Source organism: Lactuca saligna, chromosome 1 (genome assembly GCF_052625555.1).
Source record: "Lactuca saligna cultivar CGN05327 chromosome 1, ASM5262555v1, whole genome shotgun sequence".
NCBI classification, from domain to species: domain Eukaryota; kingdom Viridiplantae; phylum Streptophyta; class Magnoliopsida; order Asterales; family Asteraceae; genus Lactuca; species Lactuca saligna.
Window position 1 is genome coordinate 180422553 of NC_136417.1, and position 22278 is coordinate 180444830.

Here is a 22278-nt window from a genome sequence, read left to right on the forward strand (position 1 = left end):
AAGGTAAGGTGAAGGGTGAGATTGAGTGTGTTTATTTAAATAAATTAAAAAATATCAAGAGAAAAATAGTCTTTTTTAGGTAAGACATTAAGACAGGGACCAAACACGTAAATTACCCTAAACCATAGGGACCATTCGTGTAATTTACTCTAAAAATTAAAATAATACTCCTTATATTACTGAGATTCATTAATAAAGCCTTGGGTTCATACTAGTTGATGGTAGAATATGTAAAAATAGGCATGCATGGGTCTTATAATAATACCGCATGGTTTATCAAATGTATTAGTTATTTACTTTGTTGCAGTCAATAAAGACTTTGAACGCTCTATTGTCAAGATTAACTTACCTGCATTATTGATTACTGATTACCCTCTCCCAAATGATCAACACTACCTGAATTCACGTTCAGAGTTTGAATTATCCGAACCCAAAAAAGATGAGAACTCTGTATATTCTCACATTCTTATGGATACTCTTTTCACAAAACTTGCAAACTTCCATGTGCATAGATACGTTGCAACCCAACCAAAACTTCACTGACGGCTTCACCTTAATCTCCCCGAACCAAAGATTTGAATTCGGCTTCTTCACACCTGGTAATGGTTCTTTTGGTTCTCGATATCTTGGAATTTGGTATCATAATCTTCCTCTCACAGTCGTTTGGGTGGCTAATAGAAACAACCCTGTTCGTGATTTGAATGGAAAGGTAGTTTTACTCGAAAATGGAGTTTTAATCCTTTATAATCACTCATTGGCTACTATTTGGTCAACCAATAACTTACCCATCAAAACTACTTTCAACCCCGTTCTTCAGTTATCAAACTCCGGTAATCTTGTAATCAGAGACGATGGGAGAAACAACACCATTTTCTGGGAGAGCTTTGATTATCCAACTGACACAGTTTTACCAGATTTGAAACTAGGGTGGAAGTTAGACGTTGGATTACAAAGGTTGATTAGATCTTGGAAGAGCATTGAAGATCCTTCAGATGGTGATTATTCGTTTAGCCTTGATCCACCGGAAGCTCCGCAACTTGTTCTTCGAAGTGGTTCACGAAAACTTTTCCGATGGGGTCCGTTTGATGGGACGTCGTTTAGTGGTAGCACTACTTTGACTGTAAATCCATTGTTCCAATCTACATATGTTTCAAATTCTGTAGAGCTTTACTACGAATACGAAATGTTGGATGAATCGGTTTTATCTAGACTTGTAGTTTCATCTTTGGGTTTTCTTCAGTATTTTACATGGAGGGTGAACATCAGTAAAGAATGGAACCTTTTGGTATCATTCAACACTGATCCTTGTGATAGCTATGGGAAATGCGGTTATTATGGGATTTGTTATTCGTTAAGTAGTTGCAAGTGTTTGAGTGGGTTTACACCCAGTTTGCCACTCGACTGGGGTTTATTTAGCTATTCAGGTGGGTGTAAAAGGAAACATGAACTTGAATGTGGACATGGAGATGGGTTTGTGAAATACGATGGGTTGAAATTTCCTGATAATCCAACTGTTTGGTCAAATTACACGGATCATGAATGTGGAACAAAATGTTTGGAAAATTGTAGTTGTATGGCTTATGCTAACGTTAATGTTTATCGAAATGGTAGTCTTTGCGTTGTGTGGATTGGTGATTTGATTGATATGAAGAACTTTCCTAATGGTGGAGAGAAGATCTACATACGAATGTCACGCTCTGAATTACGTATGTTCTCTTAATTAAAATTTTCATGGACTTTTGAAAGAAGATTTAATACATTTCTTTGCGTTGGTTATTTAATTAATCACAGAATCCATTGCTGATGCGAAGAGGAAACGTGTAACAGTGAAGGTCGTCAGCATAGTTACAGTTCTTGGATCGCTGCTTCTATTCAGTGGTGCAGTATGGTACCTCAGTTGGGTAACCAGGGTGAAAAGAAAAGATCGAATAAGCATGAACTCTAAAGGTATTCTAAATGTTCGTATAATGTGCATGACATAAACTCCATTTTGGTATTGTTATACTAAGTTTCACTGTTCATGTGATTTATGACTTTGTAACAGGTCAACGAAGTGGGAGTTTTCAATATGTGGAAGATAACCAAGATGAAGGATTTAAATTGCCTATTTATGATCTTGATACCATTTTACTTGCATGTAACAATTTTTCGGAGAGAAACAAGATTGGACAAGGCGGTTTTGGTTCTGTGTATAAGGTAACTCACCACATAGCGCCAGTTTGTTTGTAAGATTATTGAACAAAACGAAGTTCGAATGAATAAAAATGGGTAATTTTGATTATGAATACAAATGGATAATTTTTCAGCGTAGATTCTGGAATGTTTTACTGAGTATACCCATGAGCACTTTTTTTTTTTTTTTTATGGTTTTATGGAATTATATAAATAACTATGATATTAAACATGCTAATAAAAGTAATGATTCAGCTTTTAAGGAAAATAATTTGGGTGGTAAACGTATTTTATCTCTAACTATATTTTTATTAATTATACAAAGAATTGTGCTTTACAATGTTAATTTATTGCCCGCAGGGTCAATTTTCGAATGGGCAAGAGATAGCAGTTAAGAGGCTTTTAGAGAAGTCGATACAAGGCGTTGAAGAATTGAAGAATGAATTAATTTTGATCGCAAAGTTACAACATCGTAACCTTGTCAAACTTTTGGGTTGTTGCATTGAAGGTGAAGAAACCATGCTGGTGTACGAGTATTTGCCTAATAAAAGCTTAAACAACTTCATTTATGGTACGTTATACTCCCCATGTCTCATACTTCATTTCAGTAAGCCTTATTTTTTATTCAGTTTCAAATGATTTAATTATGACAAAGGCAGCACAAAATAGACAACTTCTCTTTAAAAATTAGTGAAGATTAAATACATGGTTTTATTACTTATCGTTAGACATCTTGGAAAATTTAAGGATTAGCATCCAAAAGAGCTTACGCGTTTTTGGTAAAACAAACTGATAGCTAATATTTAAAAGCTGAAAGATGGTAGTCGGAAGTAAGCATATAAACCGTTTTGGGAACGAAAAAACCAAAAACTGAATAAGCTTTAAATTAAAAACCGAAAATCGGACCAAATACCAACAATCAGTTCACGTTCTGGTTCGGTCCGGTTCGATTCTATCTAAGAACGTGTTTGGAACCGGAATTGGACCGAAACCAGAAAATCAAAAACCGAATAACCCGTTAACTAAGAGCCGACAACCGGACCAAATACCACTTAAGAGTTATGGTTTGAGTTTTTGGTTAAAAAAGTTTATCCGTAGCAAGAGGATGTACATTTTATTTGTTATATGAGTATTCGACAAAAGTAGCTAAAAACTTTTGAAATATGTAAAATTTAATAAAAGACAATTAAAAGAGATTTTGATAATCTTATTAAGTACAATTTTGTAAATTGATTAAAAAAATTAATAACTTTTTTCTTAAATGTTAAATGAAGTAGTTTTTAGATTTGATGTTTAAAAAAAAATCAAAATGTTTGTACTTACAAATGACTTTTTTTTTAAATAAATTTTATACAAATGACTTTTTTTTTTAAATAAAATTTTGTTAAAAGTTAAAAACTAGAAATCAAACGATGTGGTGTTTGCACTGCAATCATCCAAGCGTTTTCTCCTTCGAACTAGAAGAACCTGAAACATAATCTGAAAAAAATAAGCACAACGCTTAGTGAGTTCCCCAAAATACCACATACCACACATATCAAACATATAATTGGCCACGCCTGTCATTGCGCCCCACCCAGTATAGATATAAACACATAAATATATAATCATATAACACATACAATAATCACAACTATAAATAACATACATGATAGTCATCGAGCCTCACCCGGTAAACATATAAAAACATATCAAATGCAAGAGTCGCGCAGATAACTACCATCCTAAATATAACAAACCATGGGCCATCATTGATGCTTAGACCTGCTAAACACAGTGAGGTAACTCACCTGTAGCTGGTAAATCTCTCAAATAAATCTCGGTATGTTGGTCCAGAAAATCTCCGTGCTAACATCATCAAATAATATCCAGTTAATAATTGGATCTCGACCCATAATCAAGAATCTAAGCTACTTGTCCAATATCTAGGGTAAAAGACCATTTTACCCTTTTTCTTACTTGGCCCAAAACCAAAGCCCAACCTATTTGCTCAAAAGGCCTAAATTCCTAAATGGCATCCCAAGGACCAAAAAGGCCCAACTTCCAAATTGGGCCCAAAAATCATCTTGGACGTAATCGTAAGAAAGTCCATGGTTTATCCACAGCCCAAAGTCAGAAGTCCAATGGTCCAACAAGGCCCAAACCCTAAAAGCCTAAAATATAGCCAAAACTGATGAACTCAAACTGAAGGTCAATCTACTGAGTATGCGGGGCGTACTCAACTTGTAGGCTTAGAGTACTCCTTCATGGGCCAGTATGATCAGTGTGCGAGCTGGGTACTAGGATACTCCCCAGATTACCAACCCAACGCATTAATCACTTAAATGGTTAAGCCAACATACTAAACTCTCAGATCTGATTCTTTATGGCGACTTAATACGTAAAGTTAACAACTTTACACCGAAGCATGACTTAATGGGGTCCAACACTCAAAAAGAAGCTTAATATGGCTCTTAACACTTGCACGAAGCAATTTCTCTCATATAGTTTGTTTTTTATGAACAAGGGACCTCAATGGAACTAAGATCTAACATTCATAGCTTCTGGAGTAGATCACAAGCCAACTTTAGCTCAAAAGACCCAAAAATGCATACATAACACCCTAAGTAAGATCTAGCATAAAGAATCATCAAGATTGGAGCTTTTTAACTCAAATGGCTTTCTAAGGTGAAGATAACCTTGGATCTACAAGCCCAAGTTACTTCCAAGCAACCATCAGATGTTCTTCTTCTTCATTAGAAACGCCACCAAATCTCACTTTCAAGCTCAAAACTCACCAAAAGCACTTAGGCTTTCGTTTTAATGGTAGAGAGTGATGGAGGTCGATCAATAAAATGTCCAAAGGTGGTATAAGTTGCTTAAATAAGGTACAAAACCTAATAATTAGGGTTTGCCACTACACCAACTACGCGATGCGTACTCCACGTACTCCTCGCGTACGTGGGTGATTCCCGCGACCAAAAAAGAGCTAGTACGCTAAGCGTACTCATAGAGTACGCCGCGCGTACTACATAGGGACCAAAAAGATTTAAATTTTGCATTAAGGGGATAAAAGGAGACATATCAAATTACGAATACAACAATTCTCCTCCACTTGAATCATAATTTTTCCTTGAAGTTCATTGCCCCAAATAAATCTGGGTAAAGCTCCTTTACATCGACCTCCAGCTCCCACATTTTATGAACCCTTGAAATGTTGCCACTGAACTTTCACTAACTCAACAAACTTATTCCTCAAGGTTTTTGTCTTCTTTTCAAAATCGTCATCGGTCTCTCGATATAATTCTAGCATTCATATACCTGAATATCCTATAATGGAACCAACATGGAATCATCCACTAAACATTTCCGCAACTGAGAGACGTGGAACATGCTATGGATCTAACTAAGATCCTCGAGGAGATTCAAACGATAAGTAACCCGGCCCACCCAGGCCAAAACCCTGAAAGGACTAATGTACCTGGGGCCTAACTTTCCCCTCTTACTGAATCAGATGTTACCTTTCCACGGTGACACCTTCAGGAGAACCATATCCCCAACTTGGAACTCTAGATTTGACAAGTGCTTGTCGGTATAGCTCTTCTGCCAACTCTGAGTTGTCTGGAGTCTACTCCAAACCTACTGAATCAACTCAGTAGTGTTGAGTACCACTTTGGTACTACCCATGAATCGCTGACCAACCTCACCTCAACAAAGTGGGGTCCTGCATTTCCTCCCATAGAGCATCTCAAAAGGAGGTCGATCAATGCTGGCATGATAACTATTCTTATACGAAAGTTTTGCTAGCGGAAGATACGTATCCCAACTCCCACTGAAATCCAATACACATGCTCGAATCATATCCTCCAAGGTATGAATAGTCTGCTCGCTCTGACCGTCACTCTACGGATGGAAGGTCGTGCTAAAATATAGAAGAGTACCCAAATCATCATGGAACCTCTTCTAAAATTTGGAAGTAAACCGGGCGTCCCTGTCTGAAACCACAGAAATCAGCACTCCATGTCATGCCACAACCTCCCTGATATATATCTCGACCAACTTCTCCTTAGAGATACTCTCCTGAATTGGGATAAAATGTGTGCTCTTGGTCAATCGATCCATGATGAACCAAACCGTATCCACTCCATGCACAGTCAGAGGCAACTCTGTAATAAAATCCATGGTTATATCCTCCCATATCCAGACATGGATATCTAATGGTTGCATCTTTCCATGAGGATGATGATGCTTAGCTTTAACTTTCCTGAAAGTCATATACCTCCCACGTACCATGCTACATCCTGCTTCATACAGAGCCACCAATAATAAGGACGAAGATCTCTATATATCTGTGTCTCCTCGGGATGAATGGAGAATCTTAATTTGTGTGCTTCCTTCATCAGAATCTAACTTACACCACCCAAATATAAAACTCACACTCTCCAATGAAGAGTCAATAACCCTCAGCTATCATAATCAAAGGAAGCCACCTGACCCACTATGCGCTCACTCTTCCGGTGCTCTTCCTTCATAGCCTCAACCTAAGCCTCTCGAATCTTGTCTAAAAGTGGAGTAATCATGTTCATCCTTAAACAAATATCCCTAATCGGATTTGCGACCACCTTGCGGCGAAGAGCATTGGCCACCACATTGGCCTTCCGAAGATGGTAAAGGATCTCACAATCATATTCTTTCACCACATCCAACCACCGGCGTTGCCTTATTTTCAGATTTTTCTGATCCATCAGATACTTTAGGCTCTTGTGATCCGTGTAAATAGTACAACGGACCATATAGAGGTAATGTCGCCAAATCTTTAGGGCGAAAACTACAACCCTCGGGTATAAATCATGTGTTGGATAATTCGCCTCATGAGGGTTTAGTTGCCTTGAAGCATAAGCGATTATGTGACCCCTCTGCATCAGAACTGCACCCAAAGCTGTGATCGACACATCACAATAAACCATAAAATCCTCAACGCCCTCTGACATGGTCAAAATAGATGCCTCACACAATCTTTGTATCAGGGTCTCAAAAGCTACCTACTGCTCAGGCCCCAAACAAAAAGTGATAGTCTTATTTGTCAACCGAGTCAGAGGAATCGCTATCTTGGAGAAATTCTAAATAAATCTTTGGTAGTAACCTTCCAACCGAAGGAAACTCCAAATCTTAGCTGGAGACCATAGAAACTACACCTCGCGCAACCATAACTCACACTTGAAGAACTTTTCATAAAGTGTCTCCCTTCTTAAAGTCTCCAATACCTCCCTCAAGTTCTCCTCAAGAAGTTCCTAGGTCTTGAAATAGACAAGAATATCATCAATGAATATAATCACAGACCAATCCGTCATCCGCCTGAATACGCAGTTCAAGAGGTCCTTGAATGCAACAGGAGAATTTGTGAGCCCGAAGGGCATCACCATGAACTCTTCCGGAAGGCCGTCTTCTACATATCCTCCTCTTTGACCCCCACCTAATGATAACCCCAACGCAAATCAATCTTGGAAAACTAAGATACACCCTGAAGCTATTCAAACAAATCGTCAATCCCTGGGAGTGGATAACGGTTGAACACCTTGTCTAACAATCCCTACAGTTGTGTAGACAACCCCTGTATCTCCGGAAGAGCTAGTTGATACGGTAGTTTAGCTATCAGAGCCGCATAAAGAACCAGGTCAATCCTAAATTCCACCAGCTTCTCCGGAGGCACTCCAGGAAAACCCTCCAAAAACACATACATGTACTCCCGTACAATCGATACCTTATCCACATTCACCTTACCCTTATCTCGGGTATCCATAACATAGGCGAAAAATTCAAAACATCCATGATTATTATAGCGTCTGACCCTAGCTGTTGAACATACAACCGGCTCACACTGAGCTCTTTCTCCATAAATTACTAACTCTCCCCCACTTAGGGTCCAAATCCGCACCATCTGATACTCGCAACCAATCACCACCCCATTGGGGCTCAAACAATCCATCCTTATAATTACATTGTTCCTGCGCAAAGGAATATGAACCAAATCGATTGGATACTGCTCGCTGAACATCTTTAGAACACAACCCCGATGAACCCTTGATGCCCAAACGAATAGATCATCCTCAATCTCATCCTTTAACTGATAATCTATCTTCCATGGAGCTCTAGTAAACCTCATGTTGAGCGCAAGAGATACAAAAGATTGGGTAGCCCCCGAATCAAACAAGATCAGGGCAGAGATACCGTTCACAAGGATCAATCCTACAATAAACATATAAGCATAAGCAGAATAATCAACAAAAAGAAAGAGATAAAGAGAAGATACATACCCATCACCACATTAGGTGCTACGCAAGCCTCCTCGGGTGTCAGCTGAAAATCCTTGCTCCACCACAGGCAAATCCGACTTGCCCTAGTGGCCATCAATGATCTGTAGAGTCGTTAGAGTGGGTGCTACCACTGGTCCCGTTGCTGCCAAACTCAGAAAATGGGCCTTCTTATAGCCCCTTTGAATGAAATAGAAGCAAATTAGATCAGATAGTCGAGTGGTGGTAGTAGTAGTAGCAGTGCAATCCCTGCTAACATGACCAGTCAGCTGCACTCGAAGCAACCATAACCACCCACTCTACATGCCCATCATGTATTTTTCCGCACTTACCACAACAGCTCCATCCCTGCTGGTCTATCGATCTAGAATCAAATACCTTGAGCCGCTTCTCCCGAACCCCCTGAATCCTATGCATGATCCGACTCTCTCTTCGTCTCCATATCTAGATCAATCTCCATCTCTTTGGCTCTCACAATCATATCCTCTAGTGTATTGCAAATGAACCGACTCACGAACTGCCAAATATCAATCCTCAACATCTCATGGTATCTCACCTTCTTCATCTCCTCATCCACTACATACTATGGAACCAACAACATCCTCTCACGGAACATAGTGGTGATCTCAACCACCATCTCAGTAGTTTGGAGAAGGTCCGCAAACTCCCTCTCCAACTGCTGCACCTCAATGACCAGTGCATACTCAGCTCAAAATCTAGTCAGAAAGTCATCCCATGTCATCGAATCAGTCGCCACATCACCAATGGAGCCCCTAACTGTTAGGACAACTGCTAGTGTGGAAGGTGTTAGCGACATCCATTAACCATTACCTGCTCACGATCAGGTCCTACTCCATGAAGTAATTCGAAGCCCCACATGCTCGGAACTCCCGAAAGGTGAACATGCGAGCTCCCATCAATGCCACTATCTCAGTCTGAAAAATGCTCAAATACTCATCCAATAACTCCAGAATGCCCTCTTTGACCATACCAAAGATATTTGTAGTCTGCTAAAGTATGTTGCAGGTAATCTTAAATGAAATGAACTCCTGTAGTTAATCATCCAAATGCCAGAGCCCAAGAGCGAACCCTTACCAGCACCAGAAGCACTTATCGATCTACCCCGAAGAGTCACCATACTCAAAATAGACCGTACAAACCATCAGAACATGCATAAATAATATTGAGGAGACTCACACTCTAAAATCTCCCTAGTTTTATTACAGCTTTCCTTGGTTCGAGTATGGATCCTCAACTTCCAGTAGTACGGGCCCATACTACCTTCCACATATATCCATACTTTCCTTAAGAATTGCCATGAATCCTCCAAGTCACTTCTTATTCATTCATACAATCCTCAAATAAGACAAGGTTCCCAACACTAAATCTCTTCCTAGGTTTTCTTAGGGTAACTAACACACTACTCCTTGCCATCGGCTGCAAAAGGAACTCCTTCTAACATCCTCTAACTAGCTCACAAAGACAATTACATATCACTGACACCAGATAATTCTTTGATTGAAAGGCCTCACACTACAATGGTTGGACTCAAACAAGAGTTGCTTAATAAAGTTAAAACCTAACCTTTTAAAATTATTTAGTCTAAAAAACATGTCACTTAGTATATTCGCTTACTAGTTAGCTGAAGTTAATGTGAACTCCTAAAATCACAAAGCAAGAAACATTCGAGCATCGAGTAATGGGAACAAGCATAACCTAAACAGGCCATCCTATCGTTGACTGATCAGTACTAACATGCAAGTATACAAGTTCATACAGTAGGAATATAAAGTCATGTCTCCTAGCATTCTATCATGCAAATCCGGAGCAGATCCTTAGCCCTAACTAGCATATGATTCACAGATTCACAAATCAAAACATATCATAAAACAAGTATGGATATTTTGGGAAAAACTTACTTCAGCTCAGTCGATTGCATGCACCATGCCTTTTTCTTTTATCAGAAAATCCTTTTATAGAACATTTATTTTTGAAAAAATTTACCAAACCCCTAGTTTAAGTTCAGACACACCCGAGAGTATGTCTGAATCTCTCAAACTAAGGCTCTGATACCAACTTGTAACATCCCAAAAATTTAGACTATTTTTTTTATTTTTAAATTAATAAAACCATTATCCAAACATCTTAGAAACCATGGTGAATCAAAGGGTAACAATAACATCCAAGTACATCATAGTAATATAAAAATACAGAATGATGTAGTGCGTGCGCTGCAATCATCTCGGGCTCTTCCCCTTTGAACCAAAAGTAGCTAAAACATAAACTGAAAACCGTAAGCACAAAGCTTCATGAGTTCCTCAAAATACCACATACCACACATATCATAAAAAATAATGGGCCCCAACCGGCATCGAACCCCACTCAGAATAGATATGCCAGTCATCAATCCCCGACTGGCATAAAAATAAACACATAAACATATAATCATATAACACATGCAATAATCACAAAGATAAATATCATACATGATAGTCATCGGGCCCCGCTCGGTAAACATATAAACACATATCACATGCAAAAGTCATACAGACAACTAGCATCCTAAACATAACAAACCATAGGCCGGAATTAGCGCCTTCGACCTGCTAAACACATTGAGGAAACTAACCTTTAGCTAATGAATCTTGGTCTACTCGACCCATAATCAAGAATCTAAGCTACTTGTCCAATACCTAGGGTAAAAGATCATTTTACCCTTTCTCTAAGTTGGCCCAAAACCAAGACCCAACCTATTTGCTCAAAAGGCCCAAATTTCTAAATGGCATCACAAGACCCACTAAGGACCAACTTCCAATTTGGGCGCAAAAATCATCATGTTCGTAATCCCAAGAAGTCCCAAGCCCTAAAAACCCAATAGACCAACAAGGCCCAAGCCCTAAAAGCCCATAATATGTCCTAAACCTTTGAAAGTCAAACTAAAAGCCAATTTACTGAGTATGTGAGGTGTACTCAGCTCGTATGCTTAGCATACTCTTTTCGAGTCCAGGACGCCTATCGTACCAGCTGCATAAGCCTAGCCAACTCCCCAGATTACCAAACCTACCCTTTAAGCACATAAATGGTTAACCCAACATGTTAAACTCTCAAATCCGATTCTAAATGGAGACTTAATACGTAAAGTTGACAACTTTATACCTATGCATAACTTAATGGGGTACAACACTAAAAAAGAAGCTTTATAAGAATCTTAACACTTGCATGGACAAATATGTCTCATAAAATTTTATTTTTTATAAATAAGGGACTTCAATGGAGCTAAGATCTAACATCCATAGCTTCTAGAGTAGATCAAAAGCTCAACTTTAGCTCAAAATACCCAAAAATGCATAAATAACACCCTAAGTTGGATTAAACATAAAGAATCATCAAGATGGGAGCTTTTTACCTCAAGTGGCTTGCTAAGATGAAGATGAGACTGGATCTACAAGCCCAAGCTACTCCCAAGCAACCACCAAGTTTTCTTCTTCTTCTTCTTCTTCTTCTTCTTCTTCTTCTTCACTAAAAACACTACCAAATCTCCCTTTCAAGCTCAAAACTCACCAAAAGCACTTAGGGTTTCGTTTTAGGGTAGAGAGTGATGGAAGCTGATCAATAGAATGTCCGAAGGTGGTAGAAGTTGATTAAATATGGTGCAAATGCTAAAAATTAGGGTTTGCCTCTGCACCACGTACGCCATACATATTCCACGTACGCCCCACATACGTGGGGGATTCCCGCGACCAGAAAAGAGCTAGTACGATAAGTGTACTCATAGAGTACACCCCACATACTTGTTAGGGACCAAAAAGATTTAAAATTTTCATTAAGGGGCTAAAAAGAAACATACCAAATTACGAATGTTACATCTTATGGCTTAAAAATTGGACCAACATAGGAGGGACTTTGAATTGGAGTTTCATGTAATCATATTGATAACTCAATGTACTCTCTTTTGATATTGTTTGGCTTTTCTATTGTTTGTACTAAATTATTTTCGTTCAAAGAAACGATTAAAATAGTTATAGATAAGGTCAATAAATGGTAACTTTCCCTCTCAAATATCAATGCTAGAATGATAAGGTTTGATGGTTTCCACAATAAAACATGAAACTGAATGTCTTATCAATTTGCATTTGTTGGGTCCCGGATATACCAAATGTGTGTGTGTGTTTTTGTGTAAGTGGTGAATACAATTTGTTCAGTCAAAATATCAATTGAATGAGAGAGTCCATAGTTATAAAAATATTTATTTTAACTAAGTTTGACTAACACAAAAAGATTACGATAAAAAAATATTCCAAGGAAATGATAACAAAACAACCTTACATAGAAAACTATTCTATCACTAAACTCCACTAGGATAATTCATTGCAGATGAAAAAAAAGCTAATTGGTAAGTTTTTGTGATAGTTTTGGTAATTCTAATATTCTATAAAGATTTTTCAATGTATGGAAGAAAACTGGTAGGTATCCGTTACAAGAACATAAATATGTTGTGTCATTTATTGTCTAAAAATTTTTGCAATACAATTTCAAGGGCATAATCACGGTAGTATAAGTCAGGCTCACTTCATATGTCAACATCTATCATTTCCACTACCTTCAAATCTTCAAGATGGATCACATTTTGCGTACATTAAGCGAAACACAACATACACACTTGAAAAATTATTATAGAGAATCAACATTATATCTTCAAGTACTATATGATCATCCTGACAACGATATATTACCATAAGATGATTTTTTGTAATTATGCACCACATACAATGGACTAAATACAATATAATAATAACGACTTACCAAAAAAAGTATTCTCCATGACCGATCAAAGGGTACACAATACAATTTCTACATCCAAGGAAAGTGACTTGTATCTCAAATGAAACATTTTAACGATTTAATGTTCCAAAATTGTGGAAACATTTTAGATTAGAAATTTGTAGTCATTATGTTACCCTATATTCAACCATCTGTTAACCACCAAATAGATCCCTTTTAATACATATTCATAGTGGAATGGTATTTCTAGTGTAGTATTTTGGTTGTATTTATAAAACATTGTATGTTTGAATTTAGAGTTCCATATAATCACGCATCAAACTTGATTTTGTAGATACATATAAAAATATCAACCTTACTATGACTAGCTAATTAAGTATAAAATTCATATGAGGGTTAAACAATCGTTTTCTTAATTTAGTTTTTTTATTTTCTTTCAACAATGCTTGTATCCAAACATTTTCTTTATTTTTTTCATGGTTTATTTCTTTGTATATATAGATAAGCCTACTCGGAAACAACTTATTTGGAGAAAGCGTTACCACATAATTAAGGGTATTGCACGAGGTTTACTTTATCTTCATCAAGACTCGAGATTGAGAATCATTCATAGAGATCTAAAAACAAGCAACATCTTACTCGACAGCGAGTTGAATCCAAAAATATCAGACTTTGGCATTGCTCGTATATTTGGAACAGACCAAAAACAAGACATGACCAAGAGAATAATAGGAACTTAGTAAGTTATCTTACTTCATGAGATCCATCGATATTTTTCTTGTTGTTCTTCTCATTTACAAAAATAATTAATATAACAATATGATTATATTGTATGCAACTTTCCACCTACTATATATATTTGTGGAACATAAACGCGGTCAATTTTGTTTTGTTAACTTTCATTTTTTGTATATAAAACCTCATAAAGAGAGGACGTTATTACTAGAAATTCGACTATTGCAAAAAAATTCCTTCAATAATTTGTAGAAAACAAATTGCAGGAACTTTAATGGTTAGTAACTCTTTCTTTTGATGCAGCGGTTATATGTCTCCAGAATATGCAATGAGTGGTCATTATTCAGTGAAATCAGATGTTTACAGCTTTGGTGTTATTGTGTTGGAAATTATAAGCAGCCAGAAGAATTGGTCCTTTGATCATCCTGATCATGATCTTAACCTTTTAGGACACGTAAGTTCTATACACAACTATCCTATTTATATAGTGATAGAGATTATGTATGCTTAATTATGCATGAAAACCAGATTTTTTTTTAATTGAAATGATGGAGTACATCTCATCTTAAAGTGGCATCCATGTTATGTTAGCTTTCCGTTATTGTTTCTGTTAGCTAGTTAGTTAGGGGTATAACTGTAATTTAACATTTTGTTAGTTACAAAGTTGGTTAGCAGGTGTTTGTTAGAGACTTGTATATGTGTGTATATGTTAACTCTAACGATCTTAGAGAGAGAAGAAGACATCATTTTAATTTTCATGTATTGATTAACTTCTATTACAATGAAGAAACAGAATATATACATACAGATACAATTTTCTCTACTAAACACCTGCTAACCAACTTTGTAAGTAACTAAATGTTAAATTACAGTTATACCCCTAACTAACTAGCTAAAAGAAACAATAGCGGAAAGCTAACATGTTATTCTCGTAAAATCTAACTTCTTCGTTTTATAAATCATATATTTCCCTCATAAGGAGTAGCTCTATAGGAAGTATATAGTAATTTCACTAGAGTAGATTACATAAATGGTCCCTATGGTTTGGGGTAATTTGGACGTTTAATCCCTAACTTATTTTTTAAACTCGGAAGGTCCCTACTATTTGTTTTTGTTACGTGCTTGCTCTTTACTGTTTGTTTTTGTTACGCGCTTTGTCTGTATCTTAGTTAAAAAGACTATTATTTAAACAAGGAAAAATAGTAGGGTATGTAAGGTAAGATGAGGGGGGTGGGGGTGTGTTTTTTTAAATAAATTAAAAAATCAAGTGAAAATAGTTTTTGAGTTAAGAAAGTGACCAAACGTATAACAAAAACAAACACTAATCACCTTCCAAACTAAAAAAAATATATATTAGGAACTAAACACATAAATTACCATAAACCATAGAAAACATTTGTATAATTTACTATTTTTTCTATAATACACATTCCATGGACTAAAAACCATCACCTTGATGGCTCCCTGAATAAGGAATGGGTAGGAAGCTAGTAGGCACTTTGTTCCATGTTGTGCTTTTGTATAATTGTCTTTTATGGTTCAAAAAACTATGCTTTCTAGTTTGTAGCAGTACGATATAGACCCGTATATTTAGGCCTTTCTATAATTTATTACTATGTACTTAATTAAGATATATTGTTTTATAGAATCATAAATGTATTTTAGTATAATGTAAATATATAAATTCACAATTCAAGCTATATTATGTTTCAATATAATATACTGAACAATTTTAGAAATATTTCGTTCAAATCGCGAAACGTTCCATACATAAACAAAGCTATATATAGGCACAAAAGCTCACACATATATTCACTAGCATATGAATTTTAGTTTTGTTTTCTAAATGTTGCTGGAATGATTGGCTCAGGCATGGATGCTTTGGAACAAAAGACAACCCTTAGATATACTTGACCCAACTATACAAGATCCATCATGTGGGGATCAAGTTATAAGATGCATCCATGTTGCCCTTTTGTGTGTACAACAATATCCAGAAGACCGGCCAAAAATGTCCACAGTTTACGCCATGTTGAGTTATGAAGACATAGAGCTACCCGAACCTAAGGAACCCGGGTTTTGCAGGGAGAGTTATAAAAAGAAGTGTGATACATCAGTTAGCGATTTAACTTCTGTTAATGAAGTTACTATGACGACATTGGGTGGACGTTAATTAAACTCGTTGTGCGTATGCATGCATGTGTATCAATATTAGTGTTTATTTCTAACTTGTACTATAATTTCTAGGTTGGAACTTTGAGATTTCATTCGCTTTTTTTTGTTGGTGATGTCATGTTTAACTAGCCATCATGTTGACATTGTAGCGAAAAGCATCATGAGCACATAATTGCTAATTGTTACTTTACGTCAAAATTCAAGAAAAAAAACTATATATTGTTGATAAACTCAAATAATATTTGAGATTGTAGCATATTCATTAACCGTTGCAGATGTTGATATAATTCAGTTGTTGATTTTTTTCCTCATGAAAGTTCTTTTTTTGAAACAACTTTCATGGGATTGTTTGAAAATAGTATTTTCTCTACTTAAAAAGAAAACTCAAAATCCCAGATTTCTCAAAATATGTGAACTCCAAATGTTTGTAAAATATCACAAGAGACAATTTCATACCCCCCTTTCGGTCCAAATATAGTCCAAATAGGTCTGGCTAGACGCAACCCACGACATATAAGAGATAAATGAATTTTAGTTAAATTTTTTAACCCGTTAACCCGTTTATTAAACAAGTCATACATGGGTTTATCAAAAAACATACGGATTGACCTACCAACCCATTTAGAACTTTAATAAAAAAATTATATATTTTTTAAATGTATTAAGTATTATTCGTAGAAATGTAACATACTAAGATAAAATACCATTGTCTTCCATAAGGTTATTGACCATTTGACGTGTGACCTTAACCTTTTGTGAGTTATTTTTAATGATATTTATATATTGTTATATATGTGTATTTTAATCTTGCATATTGTTTCTACTTAAAAGTTGAAGTTCATCATAAAAAAGAAAACGATGCTGAAGAATTAATTTTTATTTTTTAGAGAAAAAATTGGAATTATGGCTATTACATTAACACTTGAATTTATCTATATTTATATTAATGTTTTAGTTTGAACATGTTTTTAATTTTCATTTGCATTTGGAATTTATTCATGTTTAAGTATAATTTTTATTTATGGAATCTGACCTACGAACCCACAAAAAAAATCTAACACGCCAACATGTAAACCGGCTCGTATAAATAAGTGGGGGTTGGCGGGTCGTATATGGGTTCATGTTCTAAACCCGCTAACCCGTAACATATATAGTTAAATGGAGCGTGTTCGGGTTGGTGTATTTTGACCCGCCAACCTGCGACCCACCAACCCGAACACGATACGATTGCCAACCCTAAATCCAAACCATTCAACACTAACATAAAAGTCAAAACATAATACTATTCGTTAAATCTAAATCAGTCAACGCTAAAATAAAAGTCAAACATCCAATTTAATACAAACCAATCAATGTATTAACAAAACAAAATGGTGCAATGCTTAAAATGTCAAACTTACCCATCATTACTGGTTCTTTCATGGTCATTTGTTTCTCGAAATTAATGAAATCCTAATGTCAATTGCATTGGCCGGTAAGTAAAACATCATATCCAAGTTAAGTAAAAAAGACACAATCATATACATTTATCTAAGTTCAACTCTTCAGTTCTTTCTTTATATTTTCCACAATTGTCGAGACAACATCAATTCTCAATGCTCTTGGTCTTTTCATTTCAAGGTTTACCTTCCGACTGAGAGCATCAGTGACAACATTTGATTTACCAGGGTGGTAAAGTATCTCACACTCATAATCCTTAAGCAACTCAAGCCAATGTTGTTGCCTCATATTTAATTCCTTATGATTAAAGAGATACTGAAGACTCTTATGATAAGTAAAAAGTTTGCACTTTGTGCTATAATGATAATGCCTCGATATCTTTAGGGCGAATACCATTGCTGCCAAATCCAGATCACAAGTGAGGTAGTTCTTTCTATGTTCTTTCAGTTGTCTCGATGCATAGGCTATCACCTTATCCCTTTGGGTTAGAACACATCCTAACCCAACTCCAAATGCATCACTATAAAATGCGAAGTCTTCAACTTATGCAGGAAAAGAAACAATTAGTGCTTCACATAATTTCTTCTTTAATTTCTCAAAGACTTACTTATGCTTTTCACTCCAAGTATAAGTAGCTCCTTTGTGGGTCAAAGCTATCAATGGAGTAGCTATCAAAGAAAAGCCTTGGATAAATTTTCGATAATATCCCTTTAATCCTAAAAAGCTTTGGATTTTCGTAGGACTCTTTGGTTGTTCCCACTTTGTTATCGCTTCAATCTTAGTTGGGTCAACCAAAATCTCTTATTGGTTAACCACATTACCCAAATATTGGACTTCTTGAATCCAAAAATCACATGTGGTGAACATTGCATACAACTTCTCCTTCTTTAATACTTCTCGCAAGTGCCTGCTACGCTCCTACTGGCTTTTCGAGTAAATCAAAATGTCATCTATGAACACTATCACTGATTTATGAAGGAATTGTTTACAAACCTTGTTCATCAAATCCATGAAGGGTGCTTGAGCATTGGTTAGTCCAAACGACATAACCAAAACTCATAGTATCCATATCTTGTTCTGAACGCAGTTTTCTCAATATCATGCTCTCTCACCTTTAGCTGATGATATCCTGACCTAAGATCGATCTTCGAGAAATAGCTCGAACCTTGCAACTGATCAAACAAGTCATCAATCCTTGGCAACGAGTACTTGTTCTTTATTGTTGCGTTATTCAACTCTCTATAATCTATGCACATTCTCATACTCCCATATTTCTTCTTCACGAATAACACCGGAGCTCCCAAGGGTGATGAACTAGGTGTAATGAAATCGTTTTCCAACAACTCCTGAAGTTGTGTCATAAGCTCCTTCATCTCTATCGGTACTAATCGATATGGGGCTTTTTTTATCGGTGTTGTTCTTGGTAACAAGTCTATTCTGAACTCCACTTGTCTATCAGGGGGCAATCCAGAAAGATTTTCGGGAAAAACTTCTAGATAGTCACACACCACTGGTATGTTGTGCATTTCCTTATTTTCCTTCTTGGTAACGATCACGAACGCTAAGTATGATGTACATCCTTTAGACAAACATTTTCTGGCTTTCATTAGGGAAATAATTCCAGAATTCACTCTATGCATCTCCATACACCATACATGTCTCTTTTCCAAGGGGATTTACCCTTACTATCTTTTTCTTGCATAATATTTTGACATCATTGGTGCTAAACCAATCTATCCCTAGAACGATGTTGAAACCATTTAACTCGATGGGTAACAACTTCTTTTGGAATTCGTTTTCGTTTAAATCGATGACAATGTTCTTAATATAATCGCTAATAGGTATGAAGTTGCCACTAGGAATTTCTACAATTAGGGCATCATACAACTTTATAGCCAATGCTAGTCTTTCACCAAATTTATGTGATATAAAGGAGTAATTCGCTCCGGAATCAAACAATAAATTGGCAGACAATCCATTTACTAGAAAGGTACCTGATGCGACATCCGTTGCATCCTTTGCGGCTTCCAAAGTCATTTGGAAAGCTCTGGCTTTTGGCATTGGTGGAAGATTAGGCTTTGGTACATCATTCTTCTTTGGGCAATCCTTCCAAATATGCCCTTCTTCGTGGCATCCATAGCACACCCTTTTATTGGTTGTGTAGTTACTGGCATAGTGCCCTGACTTCCCACACTTAAAAAAGTGACCTCCTCTTCACATTTCCTAAAGTGCTTTTTCTTGCATTTTTCGCACGATTTGGCTTCACCTCCTCCATTCTTCTTTGGACCATATTTTGAGAACTTTCTCTTCTTATTGGACTTTGACGACCCATCAAATTTCCTTTTCTCACCAACCTCCGCTCTCTTCAGACCCTTTTCTCGAATCTGGGTCTCCACATTCTTAGCAGCCCAGATGGTGGCTTTTAGAGTGGTTGCTTGCTTAACAAGTGGACCAAAATTCGCTGGTAATCCGTGGGCAAACTTGTTAACCTTGGAGAGTTCGGTTGGAACTAGATATGGAACAAGCTTCATTTTCTACGTAAAACTTACAGCGTAATCAACGACCCTCATTTTTCCCTTCTTCAAATTCTGGAACTCATCGTTGATTTCCAGCGGATCCTGCTCTGAGCAGTATTGTTGGATTAGTGTCTAAGGCTGTAACTATTTTTGGTAAGTACTTGACCCGGTTGTGCATGGTCCTTTTGGGTTGCCTTCACCATAGCAACTTGATAGGGTGATTTAGAGAGTATAGATATTATTATTAATGTATTATAGGAATAATATGTTAAAAGAATAATAATATTATTTGATTAATATAAGTCATAAATTAATTAGGAATTAATTTGGTGACTTAAAGAGATTAATTGAATAAAGGGGTAAAAAGTGTCAAATGTGTGAAAGTTGTATTTTGAGCTGATAACCCTTATTGATATGGGTTGGATGTTTTTAGGGATGTGGATCACCTAGAAATCGTCCAAGGACTTATCTAGGAAAGGATTTGGATTGCTTTGAGGCTAAGTTATCCAATTAGGGTTTTAAGGTGAAACCCTAGGAGCTCTCAGTATAAATAGACCTATAGGGTTGAGGAAATCGGCCACTCTTGTGATTGGAGAAACCTTAGAGCCGATTTCCCTCTTCCTCACCTCTCTCAAATCATCTTCTTGCTAGTTGGTGTTTGTAAGCTATTAGAGGAGTGACATTTGTGACTCTAAGCTCCAAGAAGAAGAAGGTTTCAAGAAAGTAACTCAAGGTGTTATTCTAGATCTGTTTTCATATGATTTTGATTGTTAGTTTACATTAGATCTAGCCATGAAAGTCTTGGATATGTTTCATGTTCAATTACTGAAACCTAGATCCAAGCTATAGGGTTGTATGTGCACATAGGGAAAGTTCTTATGTCTAAAGCCCATCAGTGGTATCAGAGCTATGATTAGTTTCAATTGAATGTGATGCTTAACTACTTTGCTTGCTGGAAATCATTTTTCTTCACCTCTGTTCAACCCAACTCGGCGAGTTAGTATTTGGACTCGGCGAGTTGGCCCTACTCGGCGTGTCCAAAGCTTGACTCGGCGAGTCTGAGCGTCAGACAGAGGATAATTCGGGATTTTATTGCTGTTTTGTCTTGGATTGATACCTAAATCATTTTATTATGTAAAAATCTGAATTTTAACTAAATTTAATGATTATCCTTGACATAAATATAGATAATTTCAAATCTTTTAAATATTGATTATTTGTATGATAAATATTGGACTATTTAAGATTATTTGGTAATTATGTAATGACTAAAATTTAATTAGATCAAATATAGATAATTATGAAATTAATTGTTTAATTTGAATTATTTGTTATTTGATCCCTATTGTTTTGAAAAGTTCAATTTCTATCCCGAAGTTTTTGAAATTTAAATTTTGTGATTAATAGTTTAATTTAGAAGAATTTAAATTTCAACCCCTAGAGTTTTACAAGTTTAAAATTCAACCCTATACTATTATATTATTAAAGGCTTAATATATATATAAGTAAAATTAAAATGCTATTCTTACCGTTAGTAGGCCTCATTCACGAAGCTGGTCTATAAGGTGGGTATAAGGTTGTTGCCTATAAAATGGCGCTTAATGGGTGTACACTCATACCCACTGTTTGCTTGACTGGTGGAGGATCGTTAGCTGAACGGGTAGGATAGGGCAACTCTCTCTCCTCATTAATAAGTATAATGAACCTATATAGTAACTAAACTATTTTATAAAATTCCCAATCTTAGTTACTTTAGGAAAAGTGAATTGATGCAATCCCATGAAATTGCACTTTGTACCCTTGCTAAGAAGTTAGTGGAGCGTGTGTGGTTTACTGGCACACTAAATTGGTTCTAAGCAAAGTTGGCAAAGGGTGATTAATTATTTATCATAGTTCGATGGAGCGTGTGTGGTTTACCGGCACATCGAATAGATGATTGTAACAATGAAGGCACCATGTAGATTTGCATGGTAATTCACACCCGCTTTGTGATCCTTGGTATCCCAGTCACAAACTAGAGGGGCATATCGAGATTTAAACATGCCATTGAAAAGTTCAATGAATCTTAAAATCTAGGAATTCTCAATAAAACTTAAGGTTATGTTTTCAAGGTGAAGAATTAGTGAATCGTCATTCACTTACCTCCAATATATTTGCGTGTTGGATTA

The 22278-nt window shown here is 36.4% G+C and overlaps 1 protein-coding gene across 1 annotated transcript; it reads left to right on the top strand.

Annotated features, from left to right (window-relative positions):
- The first annotated feature begins 344 nt into the window (after positions 1 to 344).
- On the top strand, positions 345 to 16340 carry LOC145001584 (G-type lectin S-receptor-like serine/threonine-protein kinase At4g27290). Its single transcript, XM_078960951.1, has 7 exons — positions 345 to 1706; positions 1792 to 1947; positions 2045 to 2196; positions 2533 to 2743; positions 13746 to 13983; positions 14283 to 14433; positions 15850 to 16340. Exons 1-7 carry the CDS (start codon positions 440 to 442, stop codon positions 16150 to 16152), a joined length of 2478 nt encoding a protein of 825 aa, XP_078817077.1. The 5' UTR covers positions 345 to 439; the 3' UTR covers positions 16153 to 16340.
- The last annotated feature ends 5938 nt before the right edge of the window (positions 16341 to 22278 follow it).